General features: G+C 39.4%; 1 protein-coding gene across 1 annotated transcript in view; it reads left to right on the top strand.

Annotated features, from left to right (window-relative positions):
- The window catches only part of LOC127875263 (baculoviral IAP repeat-containing protein 6-like), a 148,633-nt gene that overhangs the window by 58,117 nt on the left and 72,840 nt on the right, over positions 1–17,676 (top strand). Inside the window, exons 30-32 of the mRNA XM_052420211.1 lie at positions 5,894–6,077; positions 9,255–9,395; positions 11,290–11,367. Of these exons, the coding sequence (XP_052276171.1) occupies positions 5,894–6,077; positions 9,255–9,395; positions 11,290–11,367 (403 nt within the window). The remainder of the gene's footprint in view (positions 1–5,893; positions 6,078–9,254; positions 9,396–11,289; positions 11,368–17,676) is intronic.

Raw genomic sequence — 17,676 nt, 5'->3', positions numbered from 1 at the left:
ATTATTGAAGATAGCAACTTGATATTTGGCATGCATGTGTATCTCATGGAGCTGCACATTTTGAGTGGTGAAAGGTCAAGGACAAGGTCATCCTTCAAGGTCTAAGGTCAAACATATGGCTTCAAAGTGGCGCAGTAGGGGGCATTGTGTTTCTGACAAACACATCTCTTGTTCAAGGTTGATGATGTCTATCAATATAGTTATTTTTGATGCCATGTTTACTAATGTTGATATTAATTTTGTGATAGTTATTATGAAAGGAACGTCAAAATACCATAAAATTAAGAGTTAAAGTAGTCATAAAGGTTAATCAAAAAGCTTATTTAATAATACTCGTTTCATTTTGAAAGATGACCTGTCAGCGATATTCGCTCAACAAAGCCCTGAGATTGGGGAAATTTAGGTCATGAAATCTTAACATTGGGATTTTGATTCGTTTTAATTGCTTTGGACTAAATTGCACAAACCCTCCTAATATTCTTTAATATGGTTTTCTGCTGGAATGTTCATTTGCACCGCTCATTGCAGATTATTCATTTTTGGAACAAATTTGATGCAAAGTTCCTTCCTTGCGGATATTTTTATGCCCCCGGATCAAATGCCCCCTGATCGAATGATCGGGGGTATATTGTTTTTGTCCTGTCCTGTCTGTCATTCTGTCTGTCTGTCATTCTGGCCCAAAACTTTAACCTTGGTTAAAGTCAAGGTTAAAGTTTTGCAATAACTTGCAATATTGAAGATAGCAACTTTATATTTGGCATGCATGTGTTTCTCCTAGAGCTGCACATTTTGAGAGGTTAAAGGTCAAGGTCATCTTTCAAGGTCGAAGGTAAAATTTATGGCTTCAAAGTGGCGCAATAGGGGGCATTGTGCATCTGACAAACACATCTCTTGTTTCTGATGGTAATTCAGGGTTCGCACAGGGCTTGAAAAGTGCTTGAAAACGAGTCCTAGGCTTGAAAAGCCCTTGAACAAAGGTTGGCCTTGAAAAAGTGCTTGAAAAGTGCTTATTTCATGTAAAAAGGCCTTGAAAATGTTTATTTCTGCTCAAAATTACTTTTATCATCACTTTAATTATAAACTTAAGTCGTTCTTAAGGGAAATATTACAAAAATTTATCATAAATTCCTTCGCGCAAAAAATTGAGTACGAAATATAAGTGTCGTACACTATTGAGTACGAAACGTTATGCGTACACGTCACAGATTATGTGTACTACATGTACATCAGAGGTTCTCCATTGTGATCAATTTTCGGGAGTGAAAACGCAGCGATAGGGAAGTGTCGTTTCAAACTAGGGTGGTTAACTGAATATTCCTGGTTAGAGAAAACAATTGACATTCGAAAAGCACATTGTCGGGTCTGTATGAAGACCATTGATGTCGGGGGGATGGGGATAAGCGCTTTGAAAAGCCACGAGAAAGGGGAAACCCACAAAGAAAACATGAGATTGAGAAGCAAACAGGGTTCCTGCGATGTGTTTTTTTGTGAAACAGGAAGGCACTATTGTTAAAACTGTTAAATCTTAAACAGACATAAACAACAACAGCCCATCTATGTCAAACCAGGAAGGCACCGCCACAGAGAGTGTGCAGATAGAAGATATTCAAATTCCAGGAACTTCACAACCATCAGCAGCAGTATCAAACTCGCAGACATCCATTAACAAATTTGTTACAAAAAATGATACATTGAAAGCAGAGGTATTGTCAGTATTGCATACCGTTTGCACACATCAATCCTTCAATTCCACTACAAACATTACAAAGTTATTTCAGGTTATGTTTTATGACAGTACCATAGCAAAGAAATTTTCATGCGGAGACCGCAAGACAGCATATGTGGCCGTTTTTGGGCTAGTTGAACATTTCAAAACTTTACTTGATATTTCTTTAAGTGGACCGTACTCATTGTCTTTTGATGAAAGTTTAAACAAGAAAGACCAATCCAAGCAAATGGATATCCATGTTCGGTTGAAATTGCATTTTTAGCTCGACTATTATATATGAAATATATATAGTGGAGCTATCCTACTCACCCCGGCGTCGGCGTTCTGTTCCGTTCTGTGCGGTTCCATGCCGTGCCGTAAGCGTGCAAATGTTAAAGTTTTTGTTCTACCCCAATTATTTTCATGTCACTTGACATATTGCTTTCATATTTTGCATACTTGTTTACCAACATGACCCCAACCTATAAACAAGAGCAGACAACTCTATCAAGCATTTTGTCATAATTATGGCCTCTTTTCCACTTAGAATATGCAGCAAATGTTAAAGTTTTCGTACTACCCCATTTATTTTCATTGTCCCTTGACATATTGCTTTCATATTTTTGCATACTTGTTTTACCAACATCACCCCAGCCTATAAACAAGAGCAGACAACTCTATCAAGCATTTTGTCATAATTATTGCCCCTTTTATACTTAGAATATGCATATTATTGATAAATCTATGTAAAGGTTTGCGTACTACCCCAAATATTTCCTATATCCTTTGACATATTGCTTTTATATTTTGCATACTTGTTTACCAACATGACCCCAACCTATAAACAAGAGCAGACCACTGTATCAAGCATTTTTAGCTCATCTATTTTTTGAAAAAAAATTATGAGCTATTGTCATCACCTTGGCGTCGGCGTCCGGTTAAGTTTTGCGTTTAGGTCCACTTTTCTCAGAAAGTATCAATGCTATTGCATTCAAACTTGGAACACTTACTTACTATCATGAGGGGACTGGGCAGGCAAAGTTAGATAACTCTGGCGTGCATTTTGACTGAATTATGTGCCCTTTTTATACTTAGAAAATTGAAAATTTTGGTTAAGTTTTGCGTTTAGGTCCACTTTTTTCAGAAAGTATCAATGCTATTGCATTCAAACTTGGTACACTTACTTACTATCATGAGGGGACTGGGCAGGCAAAGTTAGATAACTCTGGCGTGCATTTTGACAGAATTATGTGCCCTTTTTATACTTAGAAAATTGAAAAATTTGGTTTAGTTTTGTGTTAAGGTCCATTTTATTCCTTAAGTATCAAAGCTATTGCTTTCATACTTGCAACACTTACTAACTACCGTAAGGGGACTGTGCAGGCAAAGTTATGTAACTCTGACTGGCATTTGGACGGAATTATAGGCCCTTTATACTTAGAAAATTGAAAGTTTGGTTAAGTTTTGTGTTTTGGTCCACTTTACCCCTAAAGTATCATACATATTGCTTTCATACTTGGAACACTCACAAACTATCATAAGGGTACAGTAAAAGGACAAGTTGCATAACTCTGGATGTCATTTTTACGGAATTATGGCCCTTTTTTGACTTAGTAACTTTGAATATATGGTTAAATTTTGTGTTTCGATCCACTTTACTTCTTAAGTATCAAGGCTATTGCTTTCAAACTTCAAATACTTTCATGCTATCATGAGGTTACTGTACCTGGCAAGTTGAATTTTACCTTGACCTTTGAATGACCTTGACTCTCAAGGTCAAATTATTAAATTTCTCTAAAATTGCCATAACTTCTTTATTTATGATTTGATTTGATTGATACTTTGACAAAACTACTCTTACCTGACATACCACAATAGACTCCACCCAAACCATCGCCCGTGCCCCCCCCCCCCAACCCCCCCCCCCCCTATTTTTTTTTTTTTTTTTTTTTTTTAAGATCATCTCACAAATGACCACCACACCCTCACACTATACCCCCCCCCCTCCCCCCACCCCACCCCCCTCCCCAATTTTTTTTTAAACGGTTAAAAAACAAAACTATTTATTTTGATTATTTTATGTTTGAAATACCGTCTAACCATCGCACCCAAGAATCCCCCCCCCCCCCCACCCCCCCTCCCCCCACCCGAATCCCCCCCCCCCTATTTTTTTTTTTTTTTTTTTTTTAAGATCATCTCACAAATTACCACCACACCCTCACACTATACCCCCCCACCTCACCCCCCCCCCCAATTTTTTTTTATGAAACGGTTTAAAAAACACAGTCCAACCATCGCACCCAAGAATCCCCCCCCCACCCCCCCCCCCCCCCAATTTTTTTTTCCTTTTTTTCGCATTTTTGGAAGAAAATGTAATAAATGTCCACACCCCCACACAATGCACCGCTCTTCACTCCACCCCTCCCTCCTTTGTGATTGAAAATGAGAGTCCCTTCACCTTTAAAAAGAAAATAGATGAGCGGTCTGCACGCGCAAGGCGGTGCTCTTGTTACATAATTATGGCCCCTTTTACAATTAGATAATTGAACATTTTCCTTAAATTGCCATAACTTCTTTATTTATGATCACATTTTATTATTACTTTGAAAAAACAACACTTACCTGAATACCACAATGGATTCCACCCAAACAATACCCCACGCCCCTACCCAGAATCCCTTGCACCCACCCCAACCTCCCCCCCCTATTTTTATGTCCCCCACTATAGTAGTGGGGGACATATTGTTTTTGCCCTGTCTGTTGGTTGGTCTGTCTGTCTGTCTGTCTGTTTCCGCCAACTTTAACATTTGCAACAACTTTTGCAATATTGAAGATAGCAACTTGATATTTGGCATGAATATGTATCTCATGGAGCTGCACATTTTGAGTGGTGAAAGCTCAAGGTCAAGGTCATCCTTCAAGGTCAAAGGTCAAATATATGGGTCAAAATCGCTAATTTAATGTACGCTTTTGCAGTATTTCAATATTGAAGATAGCAACTTGATATTTGGCATGCATGTGTATCTCATGGAGCTGCACATTTTGAGTGGTGAAAGGTCAAGGTCAAGGTCATACTTCAAGGTCAGAGGTCAAAAATATGTTACCAAAATCGCTCATTTTATGAGTACTTTTGCAATATTGAAGATAGCAACTTGATATTTGGCATGCATGTGTATCTCATGGAGCTGCACATTTTGAGTGGTGAAAGGTCAAGGTCAAGGTCATTCTTCAAGGTCAGAGGTCAAATATATGTGGCCCAAATCGCTTATTTTATGAATACTTTTGCAATATTGAAGATAGCAACTTGATATTTGGCATGCATGTGTATCTCATGGAGCTGCACATTTTGAGTGGTGAAAGGTCAAGGTCAAGGTCATCCTTCAAGGTCAAATATATGGGTCAAAATTGCTCATGTAATGTCACTTCTGCAATATTGAAGCTAGCAATTTTATATTTGAAATGCATGTGTATCTCATGGAGCTGCACATTTTGAGTGGTGAAGGGTCAAGGTCATCCTACAAGGTCAAATGTAAGATAGGGGGACATTGTGTTTCACAAACGCATCTTTTTTTTTTTAAACATCATCTAAAAAAACACCCCACCCCACATTATACCCCCCTCTCACCCCCACCCCCCCCAACACCCCCCCATTTTTTTTTTAAACATCATCTTATAAATGACCACACCCCACATTATAACCCCCCTCTCACCCCCCCTACCCCCCCCCCCCCCCCCCCAACAATTTTTTTTCTCTTTTTTTATTTTTGAAAGATCGTCTAATAAATGACCACACACCCACATTATACCCCCTCTCAAACCCCCCCCCCCCCCCCCCCCAAACAAATTTTTTTTTTTCGTTTTTTTTTTTTTTGAAAGATCGTCTAATAAATTATTGAATATGAACAATTTCCCCATGATGGCTTACGTTATAATGTCAAGCACTCAAATAGTCGAGCCTGCTGTCCTCTGACAGCTCTTGTTTAAAAGAAACTAACCTACAGTTCTCACCCTTGAAAATGAAAATTTTGCCTTGAAAAGTCCTTGAAAAGTTCTTGAATTTAGGTTTGAGATTTCTGTTTGAACCATGGGAATTTTGTAATTATTCCTAGATTGGGATATTACCATTTAGATGTACTTTGTAAATAGGAGTGTAAATTGTAGTGGTCCTATGTTTGATTGCTGCAGGTGCTTGCTAGAGTGTGTGTCTCCACGCGGCCGGCCATCACCTTGACAGAGGCTCTCAACCAGGAGCAGTTGGAGCGCCTCATCATGCTGGCCGCCAACCTCGAGTTCAACCATGGCAACATCAGTTGGGGAGGGCCCTGGGCGGGACACGCCCTCACATGTCTGCTGCAGGACATACTGGAAGGTGGGTGCAAGGTAGAGGTTGCCATGGTGTAGTGGAAACAGCATCCGCCTAGCCACCTGGAAATCATAGGTTTGATTCCCACTGGGAGTGTTCTTTAGATCTCCCCCAAAGACATTAAGTACTAGTTCTTCCCACACAATGGACTGCATTTTTTCAATAAGCCCATTGCTTTCAATGCAAGTTAGCTCAAATAAATACGTTCAAACTAATGTGGGGGAAAATACTGGGGCAGTCACTAGCAGGGTGAGAATTTCCTGTTGAATGATTGTGGTTGAAGACACAATTGAGTGTGATACATGGGATTTTAAAAGTATTGTATTGATCTCATTAGCCATGACTTTATTAACCATTTACCACTAAATGTCGTAAACACACATTTTGATGCTTTTGTAGTCCCTTAGAAAATTTAGGTGTTTAAGTCTTCATTGCCTACCCTAAGATACTGATGAGAAGCAAACATTATAAAATCTAAATAGACTGTGAGTTACTTGCAGGCTGTTTTGCTTCATGCTGTTTGCATATATTCATTTTCACTTTTGGCCAGACATGCCTTCACCTGTCTACTGCAGGACAGCCTTGAAGGTGGGTCCAATAGGGAGGACAATGTTTGTGTATTCACTGGCAGGATGGGTATTTTCTGTTGTATGATTGAGGCTTAATAAATTAGTGTTTATTATTGTTTGTCCCTGGGCGGGACATTCCCTCACCTGTCCCCTGCAGGACATCCTTGAAAGTGTGTGCAATGAGGGCATGGGGACATTTCCATGTTGTCGCTAGTAGGATTGGATTTTTCTGTTGTTTGATTGAGGCTTAATCAACTATTGTGTGCAAAATGATATATTATAAAATCATTTATATTTGTTGACATGGAATTTAGTAGTTTAAAACAAATTACTGTCGACGTGGACACGTTCATTTGTGGATTTCTGATTGTAGAGAAAAGGAATATGCTTCCTGTCATTTTCTAATAGTCTACTGAATGTAATATTTAGTGTAACTGATTTTTATGTCCCCCACTATAGTAGTGGGGGACATATTGTTTTTGCCCTGTCTGTTGGTTGGTTGGTTGGTTGGTTGGTTGGTTGGTCTGTTGGTAGATTGGTCTGTTTGCGCCAACTTTAACATTTTGCAATAACTTTTGCTATATTGAATATAGCAACTTGATATTTGGCATGCATGTGTATCTCATGGAGCTGCACATTTTGAGTGGTGAAAGGTCAAGGTCATCCTTCAAGGTCAGAGGTCAAATATATGTGGCCAAAATCGCTCATTTTATGAATACTTTTGCAATATTGAAGATAGCAACTTGATATTTGGCATGCATGTGTATCTCATGGAGCTGCACATTTTAAGTGGTGAAAGGTCAAGGTCATCCTTCAAGGTCAGAGGTCAAATATATGTGGCCCAAATCGCTTATTTTATGAATACTTTTGCAATGTTGAAGATAGCAACTTGATATTTGGCATGCATGTGTATCTCATGGAGCTGCACATTTTGAGTGGTGAAAGGTCAAGGTCATTCTTCAAGGTCAGAGGTCAAATAGATGTGGCCCAAATCGCTTATTTTATGAATACTTTTGCAATATTGAAGATAGCAACTTGATATTTGGCATGCATGTGTATCTCATGGAGCTGCACATTTTGAGTGGTGAAAGGTCAAGGTCATCCTTCAAGGTCAAACGTCATATAGGGGGACATTGTGTTTCACAAACACATCTTGTTGTAAATTGTTCTAGAGTACATAATTTGTGAAATACATTAAGAGCACTTACACATTATTTTTTGCATTCAAAATATTTAATCGTTAAAATCATGGTAACTGCTCCTTTCTTAGTTATTTATTGTTTTAAAAAAGTCATCTCAATTTGGAGTTTTGTTTTGTTTTTCTAATTTTATTTTAATATCAATTAGACAAATGGAGCACTGAAAAATGTTAATTTTTAGCCGGATTTTTTTCGAAAAAATCTCGGCTTATAGATTGATGTTGTCGGGCGGGCGGGGGGCGGGCGGGCGGTGTGGCGGCGTGCTCGAAAATGTTAAAGTTCTTATTTCATGGTATAACTTTGGTATGCTTGGACCTAGAGTCTTCAAACTTGACATGAAGGTTGGCCAGGATTAACAGATGACCACTGGTCATTTCAAGGTCATTCATTTGAAGGTCAAGGTCACTGTGACCTTCAATATAAATAATGTTAAAGTTGTTATAACTTTGGTATGCTTGGACCTAGAGTCTTGAAACTTGACATGAAGGTTGGCCATAACTAGTTAGTAACCACTGGTCATTTCAAGGTCATTCATTTGAAGGTCAAGGTCACTGTGACCTTGAATGTAAAAATGTTAAAGTTCTTATTTCATGGTATAACTTTGGTATGCTTGGACCTAGAGTCTTCAAACTTTCCTAATTGTCAATTCAAGTTCATATTTGTGACCTTAAATGTTATTGTTGTTCATGTATATGCATGCATTCAAAACATAACACAAGGTTTGCTCATGCCTTGAAAAGTACTTACATTTCATTTTGACCTTTGAACAATATTTCAGTAATTTAAGTATTGCATTGACAAAAACACGAAAGGTACTTTCCTGTCATTTAAATCAAAAATCCGGCTTCAATGCGGTCATCTCCGACCGCGGAACTCTTGTTATATCATTTTTTTGCTTCTGAAAATTTACAAAATGTCAGTTATACTACTAAACATTCAGGAAACAACATAGGTTCTCTCATATTAACTGGAAAATCTGGTAAAAAACATTATTTTTACCATAAAGGTTGTTTTATATTTTGATTGTAATGTATGTCACCTAAATATACACAAAAACGGAAAACACGTAAACATGTTTAAAAATGTCAATTACATGACTACATTCAGTAGACATGATGCGTACTTGTTTGATCTTGGATCAATCAACCAACAAAATTAACAAAAATTAATGTTCCACGAATAATAATTATTTAACAGTATTTTAAATGTATTGTTCCCATAAGCCATATTATTGATGTCTTCACTTTTCTGCTTGTCTAAAATTGTTTGTCAAAGGATTTGAAGTGAAGTTCCTCAAGTTTATCGTTAACCTTTAAATAATTCCAGTAGGGTTTATCGTTAACCTTTAAATAATTCCAGTAGGGTGGTTAGAATACTTCCCTCCCAATAACTCACCTTTATTTTGTACCTGCCAGGTGAGCGGATCTATCCCGGCAGTACTCAGTATGAGGGTGTGACAGATGACGAGATATCCAGTCAGGTGACAGACGATACCCTGCAGTTCTCCATGGATCTCGGTCCCTTGGACTCCACAGTGGACTACAGCACTGGCTCAGGTAGGAACTCTACTTTTAAAACCAGTGATTTTCTTCATTTGAACCTTGCTGTAAGAAAATGGGGCTTATGTATGTGCATAGTCTGCACAGGCATGGATATATAGGATCTGGCACGAGATGTCATATCATACATATGTACCATATTTATGAAACGAGTTCAGGAATTTTGTTAGTAAGCAAGCCTTTGGCAAGCTTACTAACGAATTTTCAGGACAAGTTTAATAAAATATGGTATGAAATGACGAGTGTCAGAACTTTTTTATCACATGCTTTTAAATGAGCAAATTTAATAAATATTTACTCAAACATAATTATAAATCCTGAATGTTGTTTACATTTCGTGACGTCATTTGAAGTTGCATCGTCATTTCAGCAAAATAACAAAATGCAATTGATCAATGGAATGAAAATTAGCCAATGAAAACGCTTAAAAAGTATATTACACATGTGTTAGATAAAAATATTCGTAATGGTTATATTACATGGGAAACAGGGTAAAGCATGTGATAAAACACTTTCTGTCTAAACTTGATTTTTGTTAGATGTGACTCTTTAAACAAATAATACCATAAAATTGGAAAGTGTCAACCATGACTAGCCTGTGGTCCGTTCAGAGTGCCCATTCTCAATTCAAATATTGTTAAGTTTTCTCCAAGTTAGAATGAAGCTATTCCAAAATAAAATTTTACAAACTGTTGAGTTGAATACAAGTTGTGAATAAAGAGACAAATTATTTGTTTATTTATAATAATCTTCACAAACTTATCTAGATTCAGACAGACCTGTCTAAATCTAGTTATCAGTTGCATTTTTAACCAGGTTTTCCGAAGGAAAAAACTGGTTATTAGATTGGCGAATGCGGGCGGGCAGGCTGGCTGGCTGGCTGGCGGGCTGGCGGAATAAGCTTGTCCGGGCCATAACTATGTCGTTCATTGTCAGATTTTAAAATCATTTGGCACATTTGTTCACCATCATTGGACGGTGTGTCGCGCGAAATAATTACGTCGATATCTCCAAGGTCAAGGTCACACTTTGAGTTCAAAGGTCAAAAATGGCCATAAATGAGCTTGTCCGAGCCATAACTATGTCGTTCATCGTCAGATTTTAAAATCATTTGGCACATTTGTTCACCATCATTATACGGTGTGTCGCGCGAAATAATTACGTCGATATCTCCAAGGTCAAGGTCACACTTTGAGTTCAAAGGTCAAAAATGGCCATAAATGAGCTTGTCCTGGCCATAACTATGTCATTCATTGTGAGATTTTAAAATCATTTGGCACATTTGTTCACCATCATGGGACGGTGTGTCCCACGAAAGAATCACGTCAATATCTCCAATGTCAAGGTCGCCACGACTAAAAATAGATTTAAAAAAAAAAAAACTTACAAAGGGGGTTAATTTTTTTTGGTCATTTCAAAAGTTCAGTTTGAGTTTTCTCCCTTTATCAGATTTTTTTTTCACAATGAAAACCTGGTTTTGTGACAATTTTGTCCCTTGTTTTTTCCTTAGTCAAGTAATCCTCAATTGTTTCCTAAATTTTCAACACAAAATTGCCCATTTGAATTGTACTTCCAAAAGCAGTGAAATGTCTGGATCCGATTTGATGGCTAGACTTGTTATTATTAACTGCAGAATCAATCTTAGTCATTTTAAAGAAAATATGTGTTTCTGCTTTCTATTGGTTATACAATTGTCATTTTAGTTAGAAAATGCACAGTTTTCCATCTTTATCAAAAAATCTTGAGTCTGATCTTTGAATTATTTCCTCAAGTGAATCTCAAACCCTAAAATCAGGTTCAATTAAATTTGTGAACATCGGGCCTGGGCCTTTGGCTGTGTATAAACCGAATATTAGTTTTATGCCAAGTAAAGGATATGTTTTATTTTTAGCTAATGACAGTTTGTCAGCATCAACAATTGATCCACCAACTATATCGGATATACAAGACACATCTGGGAACCTCATAGGTATTTACAGACTACTTTTAATTTTTAAAATACATAATTATGTTAAATGTGTAAAAGCTTTTCTTTGATTTATAGAGAAATATCAGTGATTAAAAAAATCATTTACTATCTCAAACAGTGATTAAAAAAAATCATTTACTATCTCAAACAGTGAAAAATAACATGGATAATGTCTATAATTTTTCACTGTTTCCCTGTCAAATGATGTCATGTTTTAATATCATAAATACGTTACCTGTTATCTCTAGCTTACCCCTTTCCTTTCCAAGGGAGTTATTTCATCCGGAAAATATTCAAGCGCTGGGAATCGTCCACCTCTATAAGAATCCAAATCAGGTTAAACATAGTACAATGCAACCTAACAGGAAATCAAGAACCACAACTCATCTTTCCTTTCCGGATAAAACCATGTGCACGCCTATTTTAGGCTCAGGACTTATGTGTTCTTTTAACTATGTTTTTGGCGGAGTTTAAAAGGATAAAGTTTATTTATCTTTTATTTGTATCATTCGGTTTATATTTCTATACTTTTTGTTGCAGTAATTGTCATATTTCTGCTTTTGCTGGGTTTCTTTGTTTGCATCGTTGCTCATGTACATGACGTCATGAGCACGTGAACCACGAGGAATTCGTGCCTATTCCCCAATAAGTAATTGAGGTCAATTGGACAGCGTTCTTTGTGTTTACATTTTGTGGTTTAACTTTTTATTTGAATTTATAATCATTAATTTGTCTTTTGTAGGTTCTTTCTGTTTCTTTTATTTCAGAATGAACTTACAGGATAGAGGTTCTTGTGGTCATATCAAAGCAAGGTGGGATTCCCACGATACTTGCTTGGCATGTACCGGTTGCACATTTAATAACAAATGTGCGGTTTGCGATTTGTGGGCTTACGACGTATGGACAAAAGCAGGTCGCCGGAGGACGTCGATCAGCCGCAAACGCAACGAACCTCCATCCGACGTTGATTACCAGGTGACTCCACTGGTCAAGGATGACCAGCGGTTTTGTCAGTCACTGGGTACCGGGCAAGATGGTGTTGTTGTCAGTCGATCGTCATCAGATCTTATGACTCACACCATGCATACCGGCGACATTGATCATGGAACGACTGGATCAATGTCAGACCACATGGCAGCCGCCATTCTACGGTCTTTGTCCGGTGACGTAACCGGTTATAATATGACCGGCCGGTCACCGGTCCGGTCCGGTCACCGGTCCGGTCCGGTCACCGGTCCGGTTATTGATCACCGGTCCGGTCACCGGTCCGGTCACCGGTCACCAGTCATCAGTTGGGCCTGCCACTGATAACACCAATCGCCGGTCAAGAAGAACTCGGTCTTCATCATCGGCGTATTCTTCTACATCCGATTCGTCGTCGAATACATCGTCTTCATCAAGGAGTGGACATCGGACACGCTCTTCTTCGTCGAGCAGTTATCGTCGTCGCGGCGCTCATAAGCGATCACGTCGTCACTCACGGAGACGGTATTCCAAAAAATCTCGATCTCATCGCAGCCGATCCACATCTCGACAGCGCAGCCGATCCAGATCTCGACATTGCAGGAAACGAGGACGTCGGCAACGTTCACGTAGACAGCATCGGACTTACCATACGTATAGTCGTTCACCATCGTGTTCCGTTATGGAATCGCATGTTTCCATGCCAAATGTGTCGGTTCCAACGTTGACTGCCACACGTATTGCATCTTCAGGAGCTCATCTCACTACTACGGCGTCAGTGTCAACACCACAGGTATCATCTACAGTATCTAGTCGTGTACCCCCTACAGCTACCCTGTCGAATCCTGATACACTATGGATACAGAATTCGGCGGGACATTTTGTACCGGTCAATGCTGATAATTTACCTTCTTCCGGTTTACATTATCAGTTTACTGACGTCGGGGATGATCATTCGCTGTTACCAGACAATTACAATCCGGTACAAGATATTCTCACTTCTGTTCCTGCTGATTCTATACAAACCGCTGGTATTGTAGAGAGTGAGGCTGATTCAGATGCAGAATCTAATGTTGAGACGGATCAATATTTAGCTCCGATTGGTCAGATCTATGAACTGATGTTTCGTACTCTTGGTGAAGATTACTGTCCAAGACCTGCTGAACTGTCTTCAAATGCGACGATTTCTGTGACAGAACAACTTTTTCGTACATTTGATCCCAACAGGGTTATTAAGTCGACGGCTCGTCCTGACCCACGACTTCCCATTGGTTCTACTGTTCTATCTGTTCTTCAATCATTGGAATCAGCTAATAAGACTATTCCAAAACGAGGAGAAACATGGAAAATTCCTAAGGAACTAGCTAATCCAAAACACCAGGAAGGTAGTAAAAGTTACAAACCTCCTGTACCACATGCAACATCTGGGTTGGATTTTTTCAAAACTTCCGGTTCCAGATCCGGACATTAGCAAGCTATCTCTTGTAATGCCAAGTGGTTCCAATTCAGTTTCTGTTCCGTTTTCAATGTTGGAAACTTGGGAAATGAGGGAACGTAGATCATTAGGTTTGACTAACCAAATTGACTTCATGCTAGCGACAATTTTACAAATGGTGTGTGATTGGTCGGAATCTGTTCCGGAGGAACTCCGTGATTTGTTAATTCATCTCTCACGGACCACACTGGCCTTATCTCACACTTCTGCTTCTTCAATGTCCGAGATGCTAAGGATTCGTAGAGATCTTATCCTTACTTCTTTACCTAAAGATTTTCTGTTGGAACCTGGTATGAACTCGCTCACAACAGCTCCTCTCACATCAGGGTTTCTTTTTGGTGGAAGGATACAAGAAGCAATCACAGCTGACAAGGATGACCAACTTCATGCTTCTTTAGCTAGAAACAACTCTGGACAACGCCAAGGGGTCTTTAAGCATCCTGCTTCTAGGCCACCAGCAGTTCCAGCATTCAAGACGGCTAAGAGAAATAACCTTTTCTCTAAAAAGCCTTCTTTTAATCCACGGTCAGGTCCTAATAGGCAGTCTTCCTATAACAGACCTTCTTTGTCACACAAGTCTTCAAATAAAGATTCTGGGAAAAAGGGCAAACCCAAGCCGGGACAGAGGAATTTCAAACCTTCTACCGGCAGGGGCGCACCTCCTGCTTATCAGCCCTAGGTCCCTTCCCTTTCTACCGCCACAACCTCCGATGCCGGAAATACCAGTCGGGGCCAGACTTTTCCACTTCTCAAATCGATGGCTTCAAATTACTTCAGACGCATGGGTTCATTCTCTTGTGACAAAAGGCCTGACTTTTCAATTCGAAAAAAGGTCTCCACTTTCTCGCGTCCCTATAGAGCTGTATCTCGGCATCCACATATTCCAGAGTCCATTCTCGGGCTCTTGGAAAAACAGGCGGTAGAAAGGGTTCAAGATCCTTATTCTCCAGGATTTTACAGTCGTCTTTTTCTTGTTCAAAAGAAAAATGGTTCCTGGAGACCAGTAATAGATTTAAAAGTGTTCAACATGTATCTCCTCAAACCAACTTTCAAAATGGAGACTCCTTCTTTCATACGGGAATCCATCAAACCCCTGCACTGGGGGATGTCTTTGGATCTGGAAGATGCTTACTTCCATGTTCCTATACATCCCAACTACCGAAAGTACTTGCGATTCGCCTTTCAAGGCCAAGTCTACCAGTTCCGGTCTATGCCTTTCGGGTTGGCGACAGCCCCACGAGTTTTTACCAAACTAATGTCGGCAGTCGGATTACACCTCAGAGTTCACGGGATTATTCTTCTTCAGTATTTCGACGACTGGCTCTTACACCAGCTCGATCGTCAATTGCTTCTGTACAACCTAGAATTCTCTTGGAAGGAGCTCCTCTCGTTAGGGCTCCTTCTCAATGCAGACAAATCAGACCTCATTCCTTCACAGGACTTTACGTTTGTGGGAATGAATTTCTTGACCCACATCTATCAGGTCAGAGTGTCTATTCAACGTATATCAGACCTTCTGATGAAGGTCAACTGGGTTTTGTCCCAATCTCATATAACAGCTCAAGAATTCCTCTCTCTCAACGGTATCCTGAGCTCAGTAGCAGACTTTGTGCAGTTGGGACGTCTCTTCCTACGTCCTCTTCAGCACTATCTCTCAGCTTGTTGGAAATGGTCTCCAGGCAATCTATTAACACAGATTCCAATCCTTCCCTCCTTAAGGTCTCATCTTCAGTGGTGGCTAGACGAGGAGACTCTGTTGGCAGGAGTACCCCTTCTTCCCCCGCAACCGTCATTATATCTAATAACGGATGCGAGCAAGGAAGGGTGGGGTGGTCACCTGGAACCTCTCAGTCTGATAATTTCAGGGTTGTGGTCTCATCAGGAATCTCACCTTCATATCAACAATCTAGAAATGCGAGCAGTATTTCTAGCTGTATCTCATTTCCAATCACATCTTCGAGACTCTTGTGTGATGGTGTCAACAGACAACACATCTGTGGTGGCTTACATCCAGGCACAGGGGGGAACACATTCTCAATCCCTGTATCTGGAAACCAGAAAATTACTTGTTCTTTGCAAAACACTCAACATTCATCTGCTGGCAAAATATATACCAGGTCGCCTCAACGCCCTGGCGGATGGTTTGTCTCGCAAACACCAGTTACTTGCATCGGAGAGTGACCAACCAGATCTTTTTCAAGTTCGGTTATCCCCTGGTCGATCTATTTGCAACCAGACACAATCACAGACTTCCTCTGTATGTGAGTCCAGTTTACGATCCAGCAGCGTGGGCAATCGACGCACTTTCGTTCGCATGGGACCAACTGGACGCTTACGCCTATCCCCCACCCATTCTAATTCCCCAAATATTGGGGAAAATCAGGAGCATCAATTCCTAACATGGAAGACCGTTTTCCTTCTTACTATGGCTTCAGCCAAACGGAGAAGTGAAATTCATGCTCTTTCTATCGAGGATAGTCATCTTTGTTTTGACTCTTCTGATGGTTCTGTTACATTGTTGTGTCAGTCAGGATTCCTTGCTTAAAATCAACTCCCCTCTATGGCTTCCAAACCCTTCAAAGTTCCAAGTCTATCTAGAACTTGTGGACATGAAGATGATGATAGACTCCTTGGCCCGGTCAGGGCTTTGAAGTTCTACCTTAAAAAGGTAAAGTCTATTCGAGGTTCTCGCAAGAGACTTTTCATTCCATTAAAAGGGGGGGGCGATGTGTCTGCGGCTTCTATTTCTCGTTGGATAGCCTCGACTATAAGGAAAGCTTATTCTTCTCTTTCATCGAGGGATTTATCCCTGTTTAAGATAAGACCGCATGAATTAAGAGCTCTTTCGGCTTCGTGGGCTTATATTAATCAGACCCCACTATCTGAAGTGCTTCAAGCTGCTTTCTGGAGGAATCCGACCACCTTCTCCTCTTTTTATCTTCGTTCTCTTGAGTGCCAAAAAGACAATTTGTATAAGTTGGGTCCTCTTGTAGTGGCTCAAACTGTAGTTTCTTCTATGGCGTAAGTACACTGGTGCCATCCGAGAATTAAGTACTATACTGTACTAACAAAGATTATAAGAGGACTTGATTCTACTATCTCTGGCTGTAAACCCTCTATATGGGTTTTGCTGTGATGGGAAAAAATATGCGAACCTTCCCGCCGCAGCTGCAAAATCAGCTAGAGATAACAGGTAACGTATTTATGATATTAAAACAAATTTTCTTAAGTAAAATTCATTTTAATTATTAAATACTTACCTGTTATCGGTAAGTCCCACCTTCCACCCCGCTCATCGCCTTTTTATGTTTGCGTAAAGGAAAGATGAGTTGTGGTTCTTGATTTCCTGTTAGGTTGCATTGTACTATGTTTAACCTGATTTGGATTCTTATAGAGGTGGACGATTCCCAGCGCTTGAATATTTTCCAGATGAAATAACTCCCTTGGAAAGGAAAGGGGTAAGCTAGAGATAACAGGTAAGTATTTAATAATTAAAATGAATTTTACTTAAGAAAATTTGTTTTTGACGCCATGAAGTTATTATTTCAACTAAATTCTCCAATTTAGCACTGTTAAAATGTAAATTAATGGTGACAAAGAATATAATCAAAAGAAAATTGTTTGGTGTGTTTCAGATTTTATTAGACTGTGGTCATACAAATGAAATATTTTCACATATTGCTGCTCCACTTGTTAAAATAATTTATCTGATCATGCGCGAATTAAAATTGATAATTACTAAAACCAACTTAACTTTCTGTATTTTATCACACACAAATTCAGACCTCAAGTTCAACTTATTCTAAGTAGGGATTGAACATGCGATGTTTCTATAGCAAAGCAGCAACGCT

Source organism: Dreissena polymorpha, chromosome 3 (genome assembly GCF_020536995.1).
Source record: "Dreissena polymorpha isolate Duluth1 chromosome 3, UMN_Dpol_1.0, whole genome shotgun sequence".
Lineage (NCBI taxonomy): Eukaryota > Metazoa > Mollusca > Bivalvia > Myida > Dreissenidae > Dreissena > Dreissena polymorpha.
This window is presented reverse-complemented; position numbering and strand designations above follow the sequence as displayed.